An 18,885-nucleotide genomic window follows, 5' to 3' on the forward strand; every position below is an offset into this window, starting at 1 on the left:
TCCAAGAATCCAAAGGCCTAAAGTGTTCTTCTGAATGCAGAGTCTGCAGAGTGGCTGAGTGCTATTCTGAGATTATTGATTTGGATAGCCCCACAATCTTTGGAGACTGACTAATGAGGAAGGCCCTCTTTCTCCTATTCTTCATCTTTGATTTTGATAAAACAGGTTAGTACTAGTAAGACCCTGAACAAGCTGTTTTGTTGTTGTTGTTTATTGAATTTATATCCGGCTTTTCTGCTTATTCCAAAATGCATGGTATTTATGCTTTTCTCTCTTGGAAAAGTTACATTGGAGTTGACTAACTCTTCGTGATTCATTTTGGTCCAGTTTGTGAGGTAAAAGAACTATAGGCTTTGGAATATTCTTGGGATGGATGGGAACTGGGGAAAGAGCTTCCTCTGTGTATAAAGCTGGACCTTCATTAAATGCCTCTGCCTAGGAGTAAGTGGCAGAACTACTGAGTTTCTGTCAGTGAGTGTAGGTGAGGGATCCTGTGAATTTGCTGGGTCTGTCAAAATCAGAATGTGTCACTGGTTCTAGTACTGCTGGAATCTCCAGTGACAGGACTGGTGCTGCTTCCTCCCCATCTGAAGACATGTCTCCTAACAGGGCCATAACTTTGGTACCTTGCCCCTTCTGAACCCAGGTTGTATTTTGGGAATTCTTATTCCATGCCTTGTTGAAATCTGGATTGAAATGTCTTCAGCATTGTCTTACTAGTGTGTAATAAGTGCAATAATTTATTGACTGAGCATTCTTTATCACTGCCCATTTTCAGTATTGGAAAATTGAGCTGATTTTTTTTACTGACCCTTGGTCACTCTTATGTTCTCCATACCTGTTTACAAACCACAAATAGCACTTTAATTGTATAATCTTTTAATGTTCTAAAAAGTTTTACTTTCTCATAGTAAAAAGAATAATGTGAGGCTAGAATGCCACTGTAGAAAGGGGAGGAAATAGGAGTAATTTGTGGAATTTTCATGCATATTATTGCAATCATGTCATGACTGATATGAAATGTCATGTATGAAATGACACAAGCTACACAAAATATTATATCAACAAGTTCAAAATTGCTCAGAAATCCCAATTTTGAATTGACAAATGAGAATAGAAATCTTACTTTATATAGGACTGCTATGTCTGTAAAACATGTAGGAGTTTTTATTAAAAAAGGAAGTAAAATGGTGCCACTGCACATTTTAAAATACTTTTTGATATAAATACAATGTAGTGTTACTAATGCCACAATTAAATTATTTTGTTCTGGTATATCACTTACCTGGGCTTGCCATAAGACTTCGATTTTGTGAAAACATTGCAATCAAGAATAATAGTTTCCCCATGTTTTCTAGGGAAATGTAGTTGTTCAATCACTTGAAATTATTATTGACATTGAGGAGGAGTGTTGGGGTAGTCTACAGTAGCCAAAAATCAGAAGGAGTTTTATAACATCTTTTCAGAAGTAATAAATATTAAAAGGCATAAGGTGTCATTACTACAGCTCACTGTCAGATGCGTGGAACGGCTAAACTGATGTAGGATTTAAATTGAGAAGAGGCAGAGCGAGGGAAGACGGGGTGGTTATGCAGAGGCAGGTTACATGTGAAACGGACTACAAGTACCTTAGCAATTAACAACTGCAATGTGTAAAAACCCATTGTGCTTGTTGAGACTTTCTTTTGATGTATGTGAGTTCAGCAAGCTCCCAGTTCAAGTTTCTTTTTTCCCAAATCTGTCCTAGGAGGTTGAAATATGTTGATATTATTTTATTCTTGTTTTGGTTCCTGATGTAAAACGTGTGTCTATTAACTCATTTGTGCAAAGTTTGGCCTATTTGTCCCACATAGAATCCAAAGCAGAATTGCTGGCAGATGATGGCATGTATCACATTAGAGGAAGAGCACGGGAAGGTACCTTTAATCTTGTGTGTAAAATTGTTGGAGCCAGTGATGGTGCTGTTGGTTTAAATGTGGGGGCAAAGTAGGCATATGGGTATGTTACAGGGTCTGGTTTCCATGTTTGTTCTATTTTGTTGTCTTGTTTCTTAGGGCTTGTGAGAATTTGCCTCAGGTTGTGTAGTTGTCTGCATGCAAATATGGGCCTGCCACCCAATACCTGAAAAAGTGCAGTGTTATTTTTCAGTATGGGTTGTTGCTTATTAATAATGTGTTTGAGTGGTTTGAGCTGTGAGCTGTAGGTGACAACCAGTGGTTCTGCTGTTGTGTTTTTGTGGTCTGTCTTTTAATAAGTCTTCCTTGGAAATCAATCTGGCTCTATTGACTTGTCTATTGATCTTGTTGAGTGGGTAGTTCAGTCTCCTGAATTAGCCTGGTTTAGTTCCATCAGTTGAGCATCTCTGCCAAGTGGATTGGAACAAATGTGGTTGTAACTTAGAGCCTTCTTGGAACAGAAAGCCTGGTCCAGAACATCTTGCTTCCAACATATAACCCTTCCATCCATTTTCAAAAGCCAGTTCAATTAGCGGTTGAATCTTCCTTCAACATTGACAATGAAATAGGATAGCCATTATCCTGTAATACATAATGCAATATGTGACCCATAGAGGGATTTCTTCCAAGAAAGAAAAATGGCTTGGTGTCCGAAAGAACAGCTAGAAAGCTGCCACTGCTGCCTTTAGCCTCGGCCATTTGAGATGGCTGCTTCACTCTGCCTAATGGTGGAATTGGCCTTGTGAAGTTGTGATTCTCAGAAGTAAAGCAAATAGTTGAGCAGTAGGAGCTGCATTGCTGCCTGTTTGTCTTTTCCACTGGTTGGTGAAGTAAGGCCTAAAATGGCTAGTAACTTTCCCAGCTTTTGCATGTAGCCCCCAGAAAGGGAATATGGCATTCCAGCCACAAAGGTTGCTTAATTCTTGTTCTATGGTATGCCCTCGTGTTAGCAGGGCATGTTTATTTGTGATAAAGGGGGATTTGGAGAGAAGAGAGAACTTATGCTTTTCAAAAGCTTTCTTGTGCAGGTGACTTCCTTATACTGATGTATCTAATTAAGGGTGGGACATGTTCCTTCACTGGACAGTAGAAATAGAAATTGAAAAAGTGGGGCTTATTGCCAAGGGGCTGCCATACCTGGCAACCAGTTGCCCATCTATCATTTTTATTTAGCCGGGTAATAATTCTTCAAAACAGGACAACAATATATAAACTAAAGGCATATTTTTTTCCCTCTCCAAATTCATGCACCCTTTTTTTAAATATACCAGAGACATGAAATCAAAAGTATGAAACGACGGTCCCACTCCTTAACAGTTTCGATTTTTAATAATTGTCTAAAATTGATCAATTTTGTTTCTGGTTTCTAAATTTGTTTTAAGATCACCGATTTCACAGAAGGAAGGAGGCCATCTTGGATGGCCCTACTCTCAGACAAAAAGCTGCCTGAGGGCACAAATGTTGATTGTCACAAAAGAACATTATATACTTATTTAGTTGATGAAGAAGAGATACTTGACAGATTTTCTGCCTCATGTGCCAGCATGTGTAAGCAAAGGTTGTAGGCGGCCAAGAGTGCCATTTGCTGCTCCATTTCAGCAGCAAAACCACAGGCAACCCAGCCTCTCTTAACCTCTTGTCCCCTCTTTAAAGAAAACAGAGGACAAGGCAGAATATGACAACCAATGGCTACCCCTCTGACCTATGCTTTTCTTCCCACCCAGCCAGGATTCCCCAACTCTTTGGGGAATATAGTTATAGTTAACGTTTTTAAAAACTGCGGACAGCAAAGCCACAAAATGGCTCCTGTGGTATGCGTATGTGTGGTTAGTCACAAAATGGGTGTCATGAAGGCCTGGCCATTCACCAAATGTGAAGATGCCTCCCCATTGTGTGTTCTCTTTATGGGCAGTATAAGAGGGGGCTGACCCCCAGATGAATCCCATTCTTAGTTTTCATTTTTAAACACAGAGCAAATCTTATGTCTGCTACAAGCCAAGATATGAGGCAACAAGTACAGTAAATGTTCTGCCTATTCATTTTGTAACAAAGGCTGTTCCCTGGGTTTTTAAATATTGTTTTTAGCCAATTTGCATTCTTTGCAGTGATGATATCCATACGGTCTGAAGAACAAAGTTCCTAGCTCTGACTCTCACAAAGGAATACCCTTCTTTGAAAAACAAAAACAAAACAAAAAAAAGCCCACTAATTTTCAAGTAGGAGCAAATTTGCATGCCTCCTAGAAGCCAAGATATGAAGCCCAGTGTACCATCATTCTGTCTATTCATTTTAGCTTTTCATTTGACAAGAAAGGCCACTTAACTGCCTTTTCCTGCTTTTAGCCAATTAGCATTCCTAGGAATGATGAACCTCACTAAGTCTGGAAGAGGAAATTCCAGGTTCATTTTTCTCCAAAGGAATCCCCTTCTGTAAAAATATACAGTATTCCCTGGTAGAAAGTGATTTATGCCTATTAAACAATTTTTAAAGCCCAGGCTTTTGGAACACCATTGACTGGTAGTAGTGTGGCTTCCCTCTCTTCCAGGTGGTAGGAGCAGAAGGAGAGAGGAATTTACACTCAGTTCTTTCTTTTCAAAATTGGTGATTTTGCTGAGGATTGAAGCAATGCCAAATTAATCCTGCCAGTGCCTAGAGTTTAGGGGCCTTTCTCCACTTGCATGTAATCATAGGACAACCATACCCTGGCAATAACTAGTAGCTGCATTCAAATCAATTTTAGAGTTAAAAGAAACATACTGTATCTTTATGTAGTTTAGCATTGTTTCAGAGGTTATGTAAGATCATAAATGGAGAGCAAATTCAGAGAGACTTAAGTTATAATGCTCATGTCTGAGACTGGTAGGAGATCTTCCTTTTCCCTCTTGAATATGCAAGGACTAAGGATTAGCCCTTGTAGTCCCACTGTAGTCATGATTCAGCTCTTGCATTACTCCAGCACCTTATCTCAATAGCACATGGATCATTTCCCATGATTTATTTTTCTGGTAAGATTGCCATGTCAGTCTCTGGGTTTTGTCAGGAAGTCTGCCTTCAAGTCTTCAATTCCAACACTGGAATTTAAGGTTATCTAGTAAATCCCTCAGTAGGTGTCCTTCATGTCAATGTGTTTGGTACAGGCCAACATTCACTTTCTTGTTATCCTCCAGGCTGGGAGTAGATTTGTTGTGTCCACCCCAATGGCAGTCAGCAATTGGCAGAGCCAAATTGCCTCTTGGCATTCTAGTGCTGCTACAGTATACTCAGTTTCAATGGGTGATAGTTTTGCAGTAGATTATTGCTTCCTGGCCCAATTTGTAATTCTTTCCCCAAATCTGTCTGACTTCTTGTTCACCCAGTCTGCTTTGGATGATGATGCATGTAGCTCCAGCTTCATCCCTGTTGTCCTTTTTTACTCTGTTCACTGCAATACAGTTGCCTTGGGATGGCATAACAACCTTCCTGCATTGAATTCCAACTGCAGTCTTGCTAGTAGTGCTATGTGCAAAAACTTCCCTGTGGCCTTTGGTACTGGTTATTGTTTGCCAGTGTATTCTGACTCTCTGTGGTCACATTTTTGGTAGTCCACTGCCACAGATGTCTCTGCTTCATTGGCTTCTTCCATTCTAAAGTGTCTTGACATTTTAGCTTATTTTGCTCCTTTGATTGAATAAAAAACTTCTGTCTTCCCTGCTTGGATTCCATTGTAGTGTGTGACTGATCTTTAATCTTGAAATTCTCTTTGAATTTCTGGATGATCTCACTGCCATCATACCTCTGTTCATAACATACCAGTCCAACATCTGTGAAAATCAAGGCATGGGTTTCCATCTTTTGTCTTGGCATAGAGGATGTGACATACTTCTTGAAAAGATTGCTTTTATGAAAACTTGGTTAACTTTTTTCCTCCAGGTGCTCTGGTCCATAAATGTTCTTTTGCCAAGTCTGTGCCTTCTGGATTGTAAACCCTGGAGTTGCTCCATATACTGCTCCTTACTCATGTTGCCATACTGTCATGTTGCCAGGCTGTCTTTCATGTCCCAGAACAGCTCTCTGACCCTGTGTAACAGCTAACTCAGGGGTGATACCAGGTTTTGATAAATCACTAAACCCACAGGGTACCTCTAATAGTTTCCCGCTGACTAGGATTAGCTAAGTTGGAAGCTTTAGCCAATGGCTTTGGTTGAACATGCCCTGCACATCTGAAATTACTACACCACCATCCAGCAGCTGGACAAAACACCGGATTATAGAGGTAGACTAGTGATTAGCAGTGCGGACGGCAAATTTTATGCCATTATAGTTTTTTGCTGGCTCAAAGATGGCATTTAAACTAAGCCATGGGACAGGTCATAATTATTATATACCTGTTGCAAAAAGTGGGATAACAAGAACGTCACCTCTTTAACATGACTGTCCCTAGTGTTCTGGGTTTTTAAAAGAGGTGCAGGGGGATGGGATGGGATAAGAAGCATACTGTAGTACCAATACCATTTATTAAGGAATGGAGGGATTTTGATGTACAGTGGAACCTCGGGTTACGAACGCTTCTGTTCACGAACTTTTCAGGTGACGACCAGCTCCGGCCGCAAAATTTTGCTTCGGTTCATCAACTCTGCCTCGGGTCACGAACAGGATCCGTGGCCATTTTCCCTCCCGTGACACGGTCCGCGGCCATTTTCCCGCCCGTGACACGTGGTCCGCGGCCATTTTTCCGCCCCTGACACATGGTCCGTGGCCATTTTTCCGCCCCTGACACATGGTCCGTGGCCATTTTCCGCCCCTGACACGTGGTCCGCAGCCATTTTTCCGCCCCTGACACGTGGTCCGTGGCCATTTTTCCGCCCCTGACACGTGGTCCGTGGCCATTTTTCCGCCCCTGACACGTGGTCCGTGGCCATTTTCCACCCCGACACGTGGTCGTAGGGAGGGGGACTCTCCCTCCAAGCAATAGCCGCCTCCCTGTCCTCCACACCAGAATGGAGTAACGGTAATTACATTGAACCTTATGGGAAAATTTGCTTCGGGTCGCGACCAATTTGGGTCGCGACCAGAGTCGCGGAACAAATTAAGTTCGTGAACCGAGGTTCCACTGTATAATCACCCAGAGTCACTCCACAGTGAGATAGGCGGTGACAAATTTGAAATATAAATAAATAAAAATGTATGTAAATTTTCTTCTCCGGTGGAGATTTTCCCTCTCTTTCAGTATCAGCCTAGGAGCTGCAGTAGTATAGTGTATGGTGGCTCACAGATGAATGCTTTCAAATATACTATAATATAAAGAACTCTGCTGTAAAGATGCCTGTATCTTGGGTGTTATCTAAAGGCACAGTTTAGGGTGGACTGCAAGGTGAGCCAAAGTACAATTACATAGTTGAAGGAAGTATCTGTTCATTAGAATTGTAATTAAATAAAAGCAAATAAACGAAAACAAGGAAATACATGCTCTGACTTGAAATGAAGGAAGAGGCTATCTCGGGGTGTCCCAGGGAGTGCAACTTACTAAGGGCTCAAGTGTGCTTAAAGAACAGATTTCCTTGGGAATATGAGTTTGCTTAGGAGTACAAACCATCTCACAATCAGGCATTTCCCCTGAACAGCTTAATGGCTGAGGAATGAATGGGGTCCCAGGAACCGTGGCTTCATCAACCCTGGGATCTGAGTAGCCAGGCCTTCCATCTGTGTCTATTTAACACTTCCTGATCCTATTCTGTGAAATCTTGACATTTGCACAGACTCTGGGACATCCTTTGGACCTTGACTTTGTTTGTCCCCTTGACTTTAGCCTGAAATCTGCCCTGTCTTTGGACTTTGCTTTGATGTCCAGTGCCTTTCAGCCTGAGACCTTGAGTCAGGCAGGTTGTTTTATGGTCTTGCCAATGCTGAGGCAGGACAGATCCTTGGCAAAGAGGGAAGGCTTCTGCTGCTTCCAGTGTTGGTTTCTGGGAGGAACATCACAATTCTCCACACAAATGAACAGAGAAATCTAACCATACACTTGTGGAAGAACAAATAGTACAGCAGAACTATTATCCTGAGCTTTCTTTAGCATTGACCAGTAAAAATTCTTTCTGGAATCTCAAACATAGCTGATTTCTTCCAGAAACTTATGAGGATTAGATGTGGAAGCTCAAACACTCACTTCTACAACATGGTCTCATTGTAAGATACATTTTGGATAACTATCTCCAAGCTACAAATAAACCTTCCCGGGGACATTCCTAACCAGGGTGGTAACCTTCCAATTAGAAACGTACTTGGAAGTAGCCAGTTACCTAAAGGAATTTCAATCTGTATTCAGCACAGAAACAATATTGGTAGCCGTCATCAAGGCATATTTAAAACAGCAAACTATTCCAGGACTAAGCAAACTTTTATTTTTTTCTTTTAAAAAACTCTGGTTTAACATTTCTGTTCATTATTTTACGTATTATTCACTTTATTATCTTAGATTAATTTAATATTATTTAATTATAATTGTCTATATAACTTGTAAATTCCTGTGAACTGTTCCAGGATGAAGCATGGCCTGGAAATAAAATGAAGATAAAATATCTTCCCATCAGGAAAGGAAAAAGAGACATTTATGAAATATATACAAAGCTCCCAAAATGATTCCAACGATTATAAATTAAAGTAACACTGTCAGCACTGTCATTGCTCTCTCTCCTCAGGTGCCTTCAGAGATGACACTAGAAACACACTTCAGGATCATCATCTTAAAAAACTCGAAAACCTTTCCTCAAGTACCCTCAGTGGGGTAACAAACCGTTCCTCAAACTCTAGTAGTACCGGGAACGCTTCCAGGGTGAGTGAGGCTACCACAGGGGTCTTTTCCCCAAGCGCTCTCCCCGGGGGAACGCATAGCTTGAGAACAACGCCTACCACAGAAGTGAGCAACGGAAGCGTAGCCTCACCTTCTACCACCTCCTCGGGGGTAACACCCAGCCTTCCCTCACAGGCTAGTAGTACCGTGCACGCTCCCACCTCAACCACAGCATCCACAAGCGCTTTCTCCCGCGAGACTAATAGCTTTCCAACACTACACAGCTCGCCTGCAAGCGGAACAGTCACAGTGGGCCATGTAGGTTCCAGCACAGCATCCGCCAGTACTGCCTCGGCGGAAGCACAACTCTCCCCGAACACACCCAGCCCGACACGCACTGCACACACCCATGCACCCCCACACAGCACCACCACACAGACCACTTCCGGGGTGAGTGAGGTTACCACAGAGGTCTTTTCCCCAAGTGCTCTCCCCGGGGGAACGCATAGCTTACAAATAACGCCCAGCACGGATGTGAGAGATGGAAGCGTAGCCTCAGCATCTACCACTTCCTCGGGGGTAACACCCAGCCCTCCCTCACAGTCTAGTAGTACCGTGCACGCCCCAACCTCAACCACACCATCCACAAGTGATCTCTCCCGCGAGACAAGCAGCCTTCCAACTCGACACAGCTCCCCTGGAGGTGCAACCGGCACAGTAGGCCATGTGAGTCCGAGCAGAGTATCCGCCAGTACTGCCTCTACGGAAGCCCAACTCTCCCCAACCACGCCCAGCCTGACACACACTGCACACACCCATGCACCCCCACACAGCACCTCCACACAGACCACTTCCGGGGTGAGTGAGGGTACTACAAGCATCCTTTCCCCAAGTGCTCTCCCCGGGGGAACGCATAGCTTGAGAACAACCCCCACCACAGAAGAGAGCGATGGCAGCGTAGCCTCAGCTTCTACCACCTCTTCTGGGGTAACACCCAGCCCTCGCTCACAGACTAGTAGTACCGTGCACGCTCCCGCCTCAACCACAGCATCCACAAGTGCTCTTTCCCGTGAGACAAGCAGCCTTCCAATTCGACATAGCTCCCCCGCAAGCGCAACATTCACAGTAGACCATGTGAGTTCTGCCACAGCATCCGCCAGTACTGCCTCGGCGGAAGCAGAACTCTCCCCAACCACGCCCAGCCCGACACGCACTGCACACACCCATGCACCCCCACACAGCACCTCTACACAGACCACTTCGGGGGTGAGTGAGGCTACCACAGGCGTCTTTTCCCCAAGTGCTCTCCCCGGGGGAACGCATAGCTTGAGAACAATGCCCACCATGGCAGAGAGCGACGGCAGCATAGAGTCACCTTCTACCACCTCCTCGGGGGTAACAACCAACCCTCCCTCACAGGCTAGTAGTACCGTGCACGCTCCCACCTCAACCACAGCATCCACAAGTGCTCTCTCGCGTGAGACAAGCAGCCTTCCAACACTACACAGCTCCGCCGCAGGCGCAACCAGCACAGTAGGCCATGTGAGTTCCAGCACAGCATCTGCCATTACTGCCTCGGCGGAAGCAGAACTCTCCCCAACCACACCCAGCCCGACACACACTGCACACACCCATGCACCCCCACACAGCACCTCCACACAGACCACTTCCGGGGTGACTGAGGGTACCACAGGCGTCTTTTCCCCAAGTGCTCTCCCCGCGGTAACGCATAGCTTCAGAACAACGCCCACCACAGTAGAGAGCGATGCCAGCGTAGCCTCAGCTTCTACCACCTCCTCGGGGGTAACAACCAGCCCTCCCTCACAGGCTAGTAGTACCGTGCACGCTCCCGCCTCAACCACAGCATCCACACGTGCTCTCTCCCGTGAGACAAGCAGCCTTCCAACTCGACACAGCTCCCCCGCAGGCGCAACCAGCACAGTAGGCCATGTGAGTTCCAGCACAGCATCCGCCAGTTCTGCCTCGGCAGAAGCTCAAGTCTCCCCAACCACGCCCAGCCCGACACGCACTGCACACACCCATGCACCCCCACACAGCGCCTACACACAGACCACTTCCGGGGTTAGTGAGGCTACCACAGGCATCTTTTCCCCAAGTGCTCTCCCCGGGGGATCGCATACCTTCAGAACAACGCCCACCACGGAAGAGAGCAATGGCAGCATAGCCTCAGCTTCAACCACCTCCTCGGGGGTAACGCCCAGCCCTACCTCACACGGTAGTAGTACCATGCACGCTCCCGCCTCAACCACAGCATCCACAAGTGCTCTCTCCCGTGAGACAAGCAGCCTTCCAACTCGACACAGCTCCCCCGCAGGCGCAACAGTCACAGTAGGCCATGTGAGTTCCGGCACAGCATCCGCCAGTACTGCCTCGGCGGAAGCAGAACTCTCCCCAACCACGCCCAGCCCGACACGCACTGCACACACCCATGCACCCCCACACAGCACCTACACACAGACCACTTCCAGGGTGAGTGAGGCTACCACAGGCATTTTTTCCCCAAGTGCTCTCCCCGGGGGAACGCATACCTTCAGAACAACGCCCACCACGGAAGAGAGCGATGGCAGCGTAGCCTCAGCTTCTACCACCTCTTCGGGGGTAACTCCCAGCCCTCCCTCACAGGCTAGTAGTACCGTGCACGCTCCCACCTCAACCTCAGCATCCACAAGTGCTCTCTCGCGTGAGACAAGCAGCCTTCCAACACTACACAGCTCTGCCGCCGGCGCAACCAGCACAGTAGGCCATGTGAGTTCCAGCACAGCATCCTCCAGTTCTGCCTTGGCAGAAGCTCAAGTCTCCCCAACCACGCCCAGCCCGACACGCACTGCACACACCCATCCACCCCCACACAGCACCTCCACACAGACCACTTCCGGGGTGAGTGAGGCTACCACAGGCGTCTTGTCCACTAGTGCTCTCCCCGGGGGAATGCAGAGCTTGAAAACAACGCGCACCACGGAACTGAGCGACGGGAGCGTAACCTCACGTTCTACCACCTCTTCGGGGGTAACTCCCAGCACTACCTCACAGGCTAGTAGTACCGTGCATGCTCCCACCTCAACCACAGCATCCACAAGTGCTCTCTCCCGTGAGACAAGCAGCCTTCCAACACTACACAGCTCCACTGCAGGCGCAACCGGCACATTAGGCTATGTGATTTCCAGCACAGCATCTGCCATTACTGCCTCGGCGGAGGCAGAACTCTCCCCAACCACACCCAGCCCGACACACACTGCACACACCCATGCACCCCCACACAGCACCTCCACACAGACCACTTCCGGGGTGAGTGAGGCTACCACAGGCGTCTTTTCCCCAAGTGCTCTCCCCGGGGGGACCCATAGCTTCAGAACAACACCCACCACAGAAGAGAGCGATGGTAGCATAGCCTCAGCTTCTACCACCTCCTCGGGAGTAACACCCAGGTCTACCTCACATGGTAGTAGTACCATGGACGCTCCCGCCTCAACCACAGGATCCACAAGTGCTCTCTCCCGCGAGACAAGCAGCCTTCCAACTCGACACAGCTCCCCCGCAGGCGCAACAGTCACAGTAGGCCATGTGAGTTCTGGCACAGCATCCGCCAGTACTGCCTCGGCGGAAGCAGAACTCTCCCCAACCACGCCCAGCCCGACACGCACTGCACATACCCATGCACCCCCACACAGCACCTCTACACAGACCACTTCGGGGGTGAGTGAGGCTACCACAGGCGTCTTTTCCCCAAGTGCTCTCCCCGGGGGGACCCATAGCTTGAGAACAACGCGCACCACGGAAGTGAGCGACGGGAGCATAGCCTCAGCTTCTCCCACCTCTTCGGGGTTAACTCCCAACCCTACCTCACAGTCTAGTAGTACCGTGTACGCTCCCGCCTCAACCACAGCATCCACAAGTGCTCTCTCCCGCGAGACAAGCAGCCTTCCAACTCGACACAGCTCCCCCGCAGGCGCAACAGTAACAGTAGGCCATGTGAGTTCCAGCACAGCATCTGCCAGTACTGCCTCGGCGGAAGCAGAACTCTCCCCAACCACACCCAGCCCGACACACACAGCACACACCCATGCACCCCCACACAGCACCTCTACACAGACCACTTCGGGGGTGAGTGAGGCTACCACAGGCGTCTTTTCCCCAAGTGCTCTCCCCGGGGGGACCCATAGCTTGAGAACAACGCGCACCACGGAAGTGAGCGACGGGAGCATAGCCTCAGCTTCTCCCACCTCTTCGGGGGTAACTCCCAACCCTACCTCACAGTCTAGTAGTACCGTGTACGCTCCCGCCTCAACCACAGCATCCACAAGTGCTCTCTCCCGCGAGACAAGCAGCCTTCCAACTCGACACAGCTCCCCCGCAGGTGCAACAGTCACAGTAGGCCATGTGAGTTCCAGCACAGCATCTGCCAGTACTGCCTCGGCGGAAGCAGAACTCTCCCCAACCACACCCAGCCCGACACACACAGCACACACCCATGCACCCCCACACAGCACCTCCACACAGACCACTTCCGGGGTGAGTGAGGCTACCGCAGGCGTCTTTTCCCCAAGTGCTCTCCCCGGGGGAACGCAGAGCTTGAGAACAACGCCCAACACAGAAGAGAGCGATGGCAGCGTAGCCTCAGCTTCTACCACCTCCTCGGGGGTAACACCCAGCCCTACCTCACACGGTAGTAGTACCATGCACGCTCCCGCCTCAACCACAGTATCCACAAGTGCTCTCTCCCGCGAGACAAGCAGCCTTCCAACTCGACACAGCTCCCCCGCAGGCCCAAACGGCACAGTAGGCCATGTGAGTTCCAGCACAGCATCCGCCAGTACTGCCTCGGCAGAAGCACAACTCTCCCCAAACACGCCCAGCCCGACACGCACTGCACACACCCATGTACCCCCACACAGCACCTACACACAGACCACTTCCGGGGTGAGTGAGGCTACCACAGGCGTCTTTTCCCCAAGTGCTCTCCCCGGGGGAACGCAGAGCTTGAGAACAACGCACACCACGGAAGTGAGCGACGGAAGCGTAACCTCACCTTCTACCACATCTTCGGGGGTAACACCCAGCCCTCCCTCACAGGCTAGTAGTACCGTGCACGCTCCCACCTCAACCACAGCATCCACAAGTGCTCTCTCGCGTGAGACAAGCAGCCTTCCAACACTACACAGCTCTGCCGCAGTCGCAACCAGCACATTAGGCCATGTGAGTTCCAGCACAGCATCCGCCAGTTCTGCCTTGGCAGAAGCTCAAGTCTCCCCAACCACGCCCAGCCCGACACGCACTGCACACACCCATCCACCCCCACACAGCACCTCCACACAGACCACTTCCGGGGTGAGTGAGGCTACCACAGGCGTCTTTTCCCCTAGTGCTCTCCCCGGGGGAATGCAGAGCTTGAAAACAACGCACACCACGGAAGTGAGCGACGGGAGGGTAACCTCACGTTCTACCACCTCTTCGGGGGTAACACCCAGCCCTCCCTCACAGGCTAGTAGTACCGTGTACGCTCCCACCTCAACCACAGCATCCACAAGTGCTCTCTCGCGTGAGACAAGCAGCCTTCCAACACTACACAGCTCCCCCGCAGGCGCAACCAGCACAGTAGGCTATGTGAGTTCCAGCACAGCATCCGCCAGTTCTGCCTTGGCAGAAGCTCAAGTCTCCCCAACCACGCCCAGCCCGACACGCACTGCACACACCCATCCACCCCCACACAGCACCTCCACACAGACCACTTCCGGGGTGAGTGAGGCTACCACAGGCGTCTTTTCCCCTAGTGCTCTCCCCGGGGTAACGCATAGCTTCAGAACAACGCCCACCACAGTAGAGAGCGATGGCAGCATAGCCTCAGCTTCTACCACCTCCTCGGGGGTAACAACCAGCTCTCCCTCACAGGCTAGTAGTACAGTGCACGCTCCCGCCTCAACCACAGCATCCACACGTGCTCTCTCCCGTGAGACAAGCAGCCTTCCAACACTGCAAAGCTCCTCCGCAGGCGCAACCAGCACAGTAGGCCATGTGAGTTCCAGCACAGCATCCGCCAGTTCTGCCTCGGCAGAAGCTCAAGTCTCCCCAACCACGCCCAGACCGACACGCACTGCACACACCCATGCACCCCCACACAGCGCCTACACACAGACCACTTCCGGGGTTAGTGAGGCTACCACAGGCGTCTTTTCCCCAAGTGCTCTCCCTGGGGGATTGCATACCTTCAGAACAACGCCCACCACGGAAGAGAGCAATGGCAGCATAGCCTCAGCTTCAACCACCTCCTCGGGGGTAACGCCCAGCCCTACCTCACACGGTAGTAGTACCATGCACGCTCCCGCCTCAACCACAGCATCCACAAGTGCTCTCTCCCGTGAGACAAGCAGCCTTCCAACTCGACACAGCTCGCCCGCAGGCGGAACAGTCACAGTAGGCCATGTGAGTCCCAGCAGAGTATCCGCCAGTACTGCCTCGGCGGAAGCAGAACTCTCCCCAACCACGCCCAGCCCGACACGCACTGCACACACCCATGTACCCCCACACAGCACCTCCACACAGACAACTTCTGGCGTGACTGAGGCTACCAAAGGTGTCTTTTCCCCTAGTGCTCTCCCCGGGGGAACGCAGAGCTTGAGAACAACGCACACCACGGAAGTGAGCGACGGGAGCGTAACCTCACGTTCTGCCACCTCTTTGGGGGTAACTCCCAGCCCTACCTCACAGGCTAGTAGTACCGTGCACGCTCCCGCCTCAACCACACCATCCACAAGTGCTCTCTCCCGTGAGACAAGCAGCCTTCCAAGTCGACACAGCTCCCCTGCAGGCGCAACTGGCACATTAGGCCATGTGAGTTCCAGCACAGCATCTGCCAGTACTGCCTCGGCAGAAGCAGAACTCTCCCCAACCACACCCAGCCCGACACACACAGCACACACCCATGCACCCCCACACAGCACCTCCACACAGACCACTTCCGGGGTGAGTGAGGCTACCACAGGCGTCTTTTCCCCAAGTGCTCTCCCCGGGGGAACGCATACCTTCAGAACAACGCCCACCACGGAAGAGAGCGATGGCAGCGTAGCCTCAGCTTCTACCACCTCCTCGGGGGTAACAAGCAGCCCTCCCTCACAGGCTAGTAGTACCGTGCATGCTCCCGCCTCAACCACAGCATCCACACGTGCTCTCTCCCGTGAGACAAGCAGCCTTCCAACACTACACAGCTCCTCCGGAGGCGCAACCAGCACAGTAGGCCATGTGAGTTCCAGCACAGCATCTGCCAGTTCTGCCTCGGCAGAAGCTCACGTCTCCCCAACCACGCCCAGCCCGACACGCACTGCACACACCCATGCACCCCCACACAGCACCTCTACACAGACCACTTCGGGGGTGAGTGAGGCTACCACAGGCGTCTTTTCCCCAAGTGCTCTCCCCGGGGGGACCCATAGCTTGAGAACAACGCGCACCACGGAAGTGAGCGACGGGAGCCTAGCCTCAGCTTCTCCCACCTCTTCGGGGGTAACTCCCAACCCTACCTCACAGTCTAGTAGTACCGTGTACGCTCCCGCCTCAACCACAGCATCCACAAGTGCTCTCTCCCGCGAGACAAGCAGCCTTCCAACTCGACACAGCTCCCCCGCAGGCGCAACAGTAACAGTAGGCCATGTGAGTTCCAGCACAGCATCTGCCAGTACTGCCTCGGCGGAAGCAGAACTCTCCCCAACCACACCCAGCCCGACACACACAGCACACACCCATGCACCCCCACACAGCACCTACACACAGACCACTTCCGGGGTGAGTGAGGCTACCACAGGCGTCTTTTCCCCAAGTGCTCTCCCCGGGGGAACGCAGAGCTTGAGAACAACGCCCACCACAGAAGAGAGCGATGGCAGCGTAGCCTCAGCTTCTACCACCTCCTCGGGGGTAACACCCAGCCCTCCCTCACAGGCTAGTAGTACCATTCACGCTCCCGCCTCAACCACAGCATCCACAAGTGCTCTCTCCCACGAGACAAGCAGCATTCCAACTCGACATAGCTCCCCCTCAGGCGCAACCGGCACAGTAGGCCATGTGAGTTCCACCACAGAATCCACCAGTACTGCCTCGGCGGAAGCACAACTCTCCCCAACCATGCCCAGCCCGACAGGCACTGCACACACCCATGCACTCCCACACAGCACCTCCACACAGACCAATTCTGGGGTGAGTGAGGCTACCACAGGAGTCTTTACCCCAAGTGCTCTCCCCGGGGGAACAAATAGCTTGAGAACAACGCGCACCACGGAAGTGATGCTATGGAGCATAGCCTCAGCTTCTACCACCTCTTCGGGGGTAACACCCCGCCCTCCCTCAGAGGCTAGTAGTACTGGGAACACTCCCGCCTCAACCACAGCATCCATAAGTGCTCTCTCCCGTGAGACAAGCAGCCTTCCAACTCGACAAAGCTCCCCCACAAGCGCAACAGTCACAGTAGGCCATGTGAGTTCCGGCACAGCATCTGCCGGTACTGCCTCGGTGGAAGCAGGACTCTCCCCAACCACACCCAGCCCGACACACACTGCACACACCCATGCACCCCCACACAGCACCTCCACACAGACCACTTCCGGGGTGAGTGAGGCTACCACAGGCGTCTTTTCCCCAAGTGCTCTCCCCGGGGGGACCCATAGCTTCAGAACAACACCCACCACAGAAGTGATGCTATGGAGCGTAGCCTCAGCTTCTACCACCTCTTCGGGGGTAACGCCCAGCCCTCCCTCACAGGCTAGTAGTACCATTCACGCTCCCGCCTCAACCACAGCATCCACAAGTGCTCTCTCGCATGAGACAAGCAGCCTTCCAACTCGACACAGCTCGCCCGCAGGCGCAACAGTCACAGTAGGCCATGTGAGTTCCGGCACAGCATCCGCCAGTACTGCCTCGGCGGAAGCAGAACTCTCCCCAACCACGCCCAGCCCGACACACACTGCACACACCGATGCACCCCCACACAGCACCTCCACACAGACCACTTCTGGGGTGAGTGAGGCTACCACAGGCATCTTTTCCCCAGGTGCTCTCCCCGGGGGGACGCAAAGTTTGAGAACAACGCCCACCACGGAAGTGAGCGATGGCAGCGTAGCCTCAGCTTCTACTACCTCCTCGGGGGTAACACCCAGCCCTACCTCACACGGTAGTAGTACCATGCACGCTCCCGCCTCAACCACAGCATCCACAAGTGCTCTCTCCCGCGAGACAAGCAGCCTTCCAACTCGACACAGCTCCCCCACAGGCGCAACAGTCACAGTAGGCCATGTGAGTTCCGGCACAGCATCCGCCAGTACTGCCTCGGCGGAAGCAGAAGTCTCCCCAACCACGCCCAGCCCGACAAGCACTGCACACACCCATGCACCCCCACACAGCACCTCTACACAGACCACTTCCGCGGTGAGTGAGGCTACCACAGGCGTCTTTTCCCCAAGTGCTCTCCCCGGGGGGGCGCATAGCTTGAGAACAACGCGCACCACGGAAGTGAGCGACGGGAGCATAGCCTCAGCTTCTACCACCTCTTCGGGGGTAACTCCCAGCCCTACCTCACAGTCCTGTAGTACCGTGCACGCTCCCACCTCAACCACAGCATCCACAAGTGCTCTCTCCCGCAAGACAAGCAGCCTTCCAACTCGACACAGCTCCCCCACAGGCGCATCCGGCACAGTAGGCCATGTGAGTTCCAGCACAGCATCTGCCAGTACTGCCTCGGTGGAAGCTGAACTCTCCCCAACCACACCGAGCCCGACACGCACTGCACACACCCATGCACCTCCACCTTTTACAACTGCTTCTTCGGTTGGAACATCGAGCCCTGTCTTACAGACTAATAGCACCTTGACTCATGTCACTGGAACTACTCCATCTACTAGTACTTTAGGAAGGAGTAGCAGCATCGGATCTACGTTATCCAGCAGACCAATTCCAGGAGATCCTACCAATCCAATCACTTCCAAACGTACGACAACTTTCACACGTACCACCACTACAAGCCAGAATACTAGCAAGAGTTCCAGTAGCAAAACTACTACTGGCAAGAGCACCATCAGAAGTACCACAGGAGGTGAGCTGCAATTTTTATTTGATGAATATGTTCGCTAAATCAACTTTTTTATGGTGCAAAACTCATGAGGGCTT

General features: G+C 50.9%; 2 protein-coding genes across 4 annotated transcripts in view; both read left to right on the forward strand.

The window, feature by feature from the left end:
- On the forward strand, positions 1-17,897 carry LOC103058443 (uncharacterized). Its single transcript, XM_088143279.1, has 3 exons — positions 1-165; positions 8,630-17,607; positions 17,799-17,897. Exons 1-3 carry the CDS (start codon positions 114-116, stop codon positions 17,895-17,897), a joined length of 9,129 nt encoding a protein of 3,042 aa, XP_087999405.1. The 5' UTR covers positions 1-113.
- The window catches only part of LOC107326503 (mucin-3A-like), a 20,226-nt gene continuing 19,149 nt past the window's right edge, over positions 17,809-18,885 (forward strand). For all 3 annotated transcript variants that reach the window (XR_015796596.1, XM_088143314.1, XM_088143313.1), the window contains exon 1: positions 17,809-18,811. Coding sequence is in view for 2 of the 3 variants with exons in the window: in XM_088143314.1 (XP_087999440.1) it covers positions 17,905-18,811 (907 nt within the window). In the remaining variant the exon portion in view is untranslated. The remainder of the gene's footprint in view (positions 18,812-18,885) is intronic.

Source organism: Python bivittatus, unplaced genomic scaffold, assembly GCF_059951505.1.
Source record: "Python bivittatus isolate LINGU-HERP-01145 unplaced genomic scaffold, Pbiv_v1 ctg000410_np1212, whole genome shotgun sequence".
Taxonomy (NCBI): Eukaryota; Metazoa; Chordata; class Lepidosauria; order Squamata; family Pythonidae; genus Python; species Python bivittatus.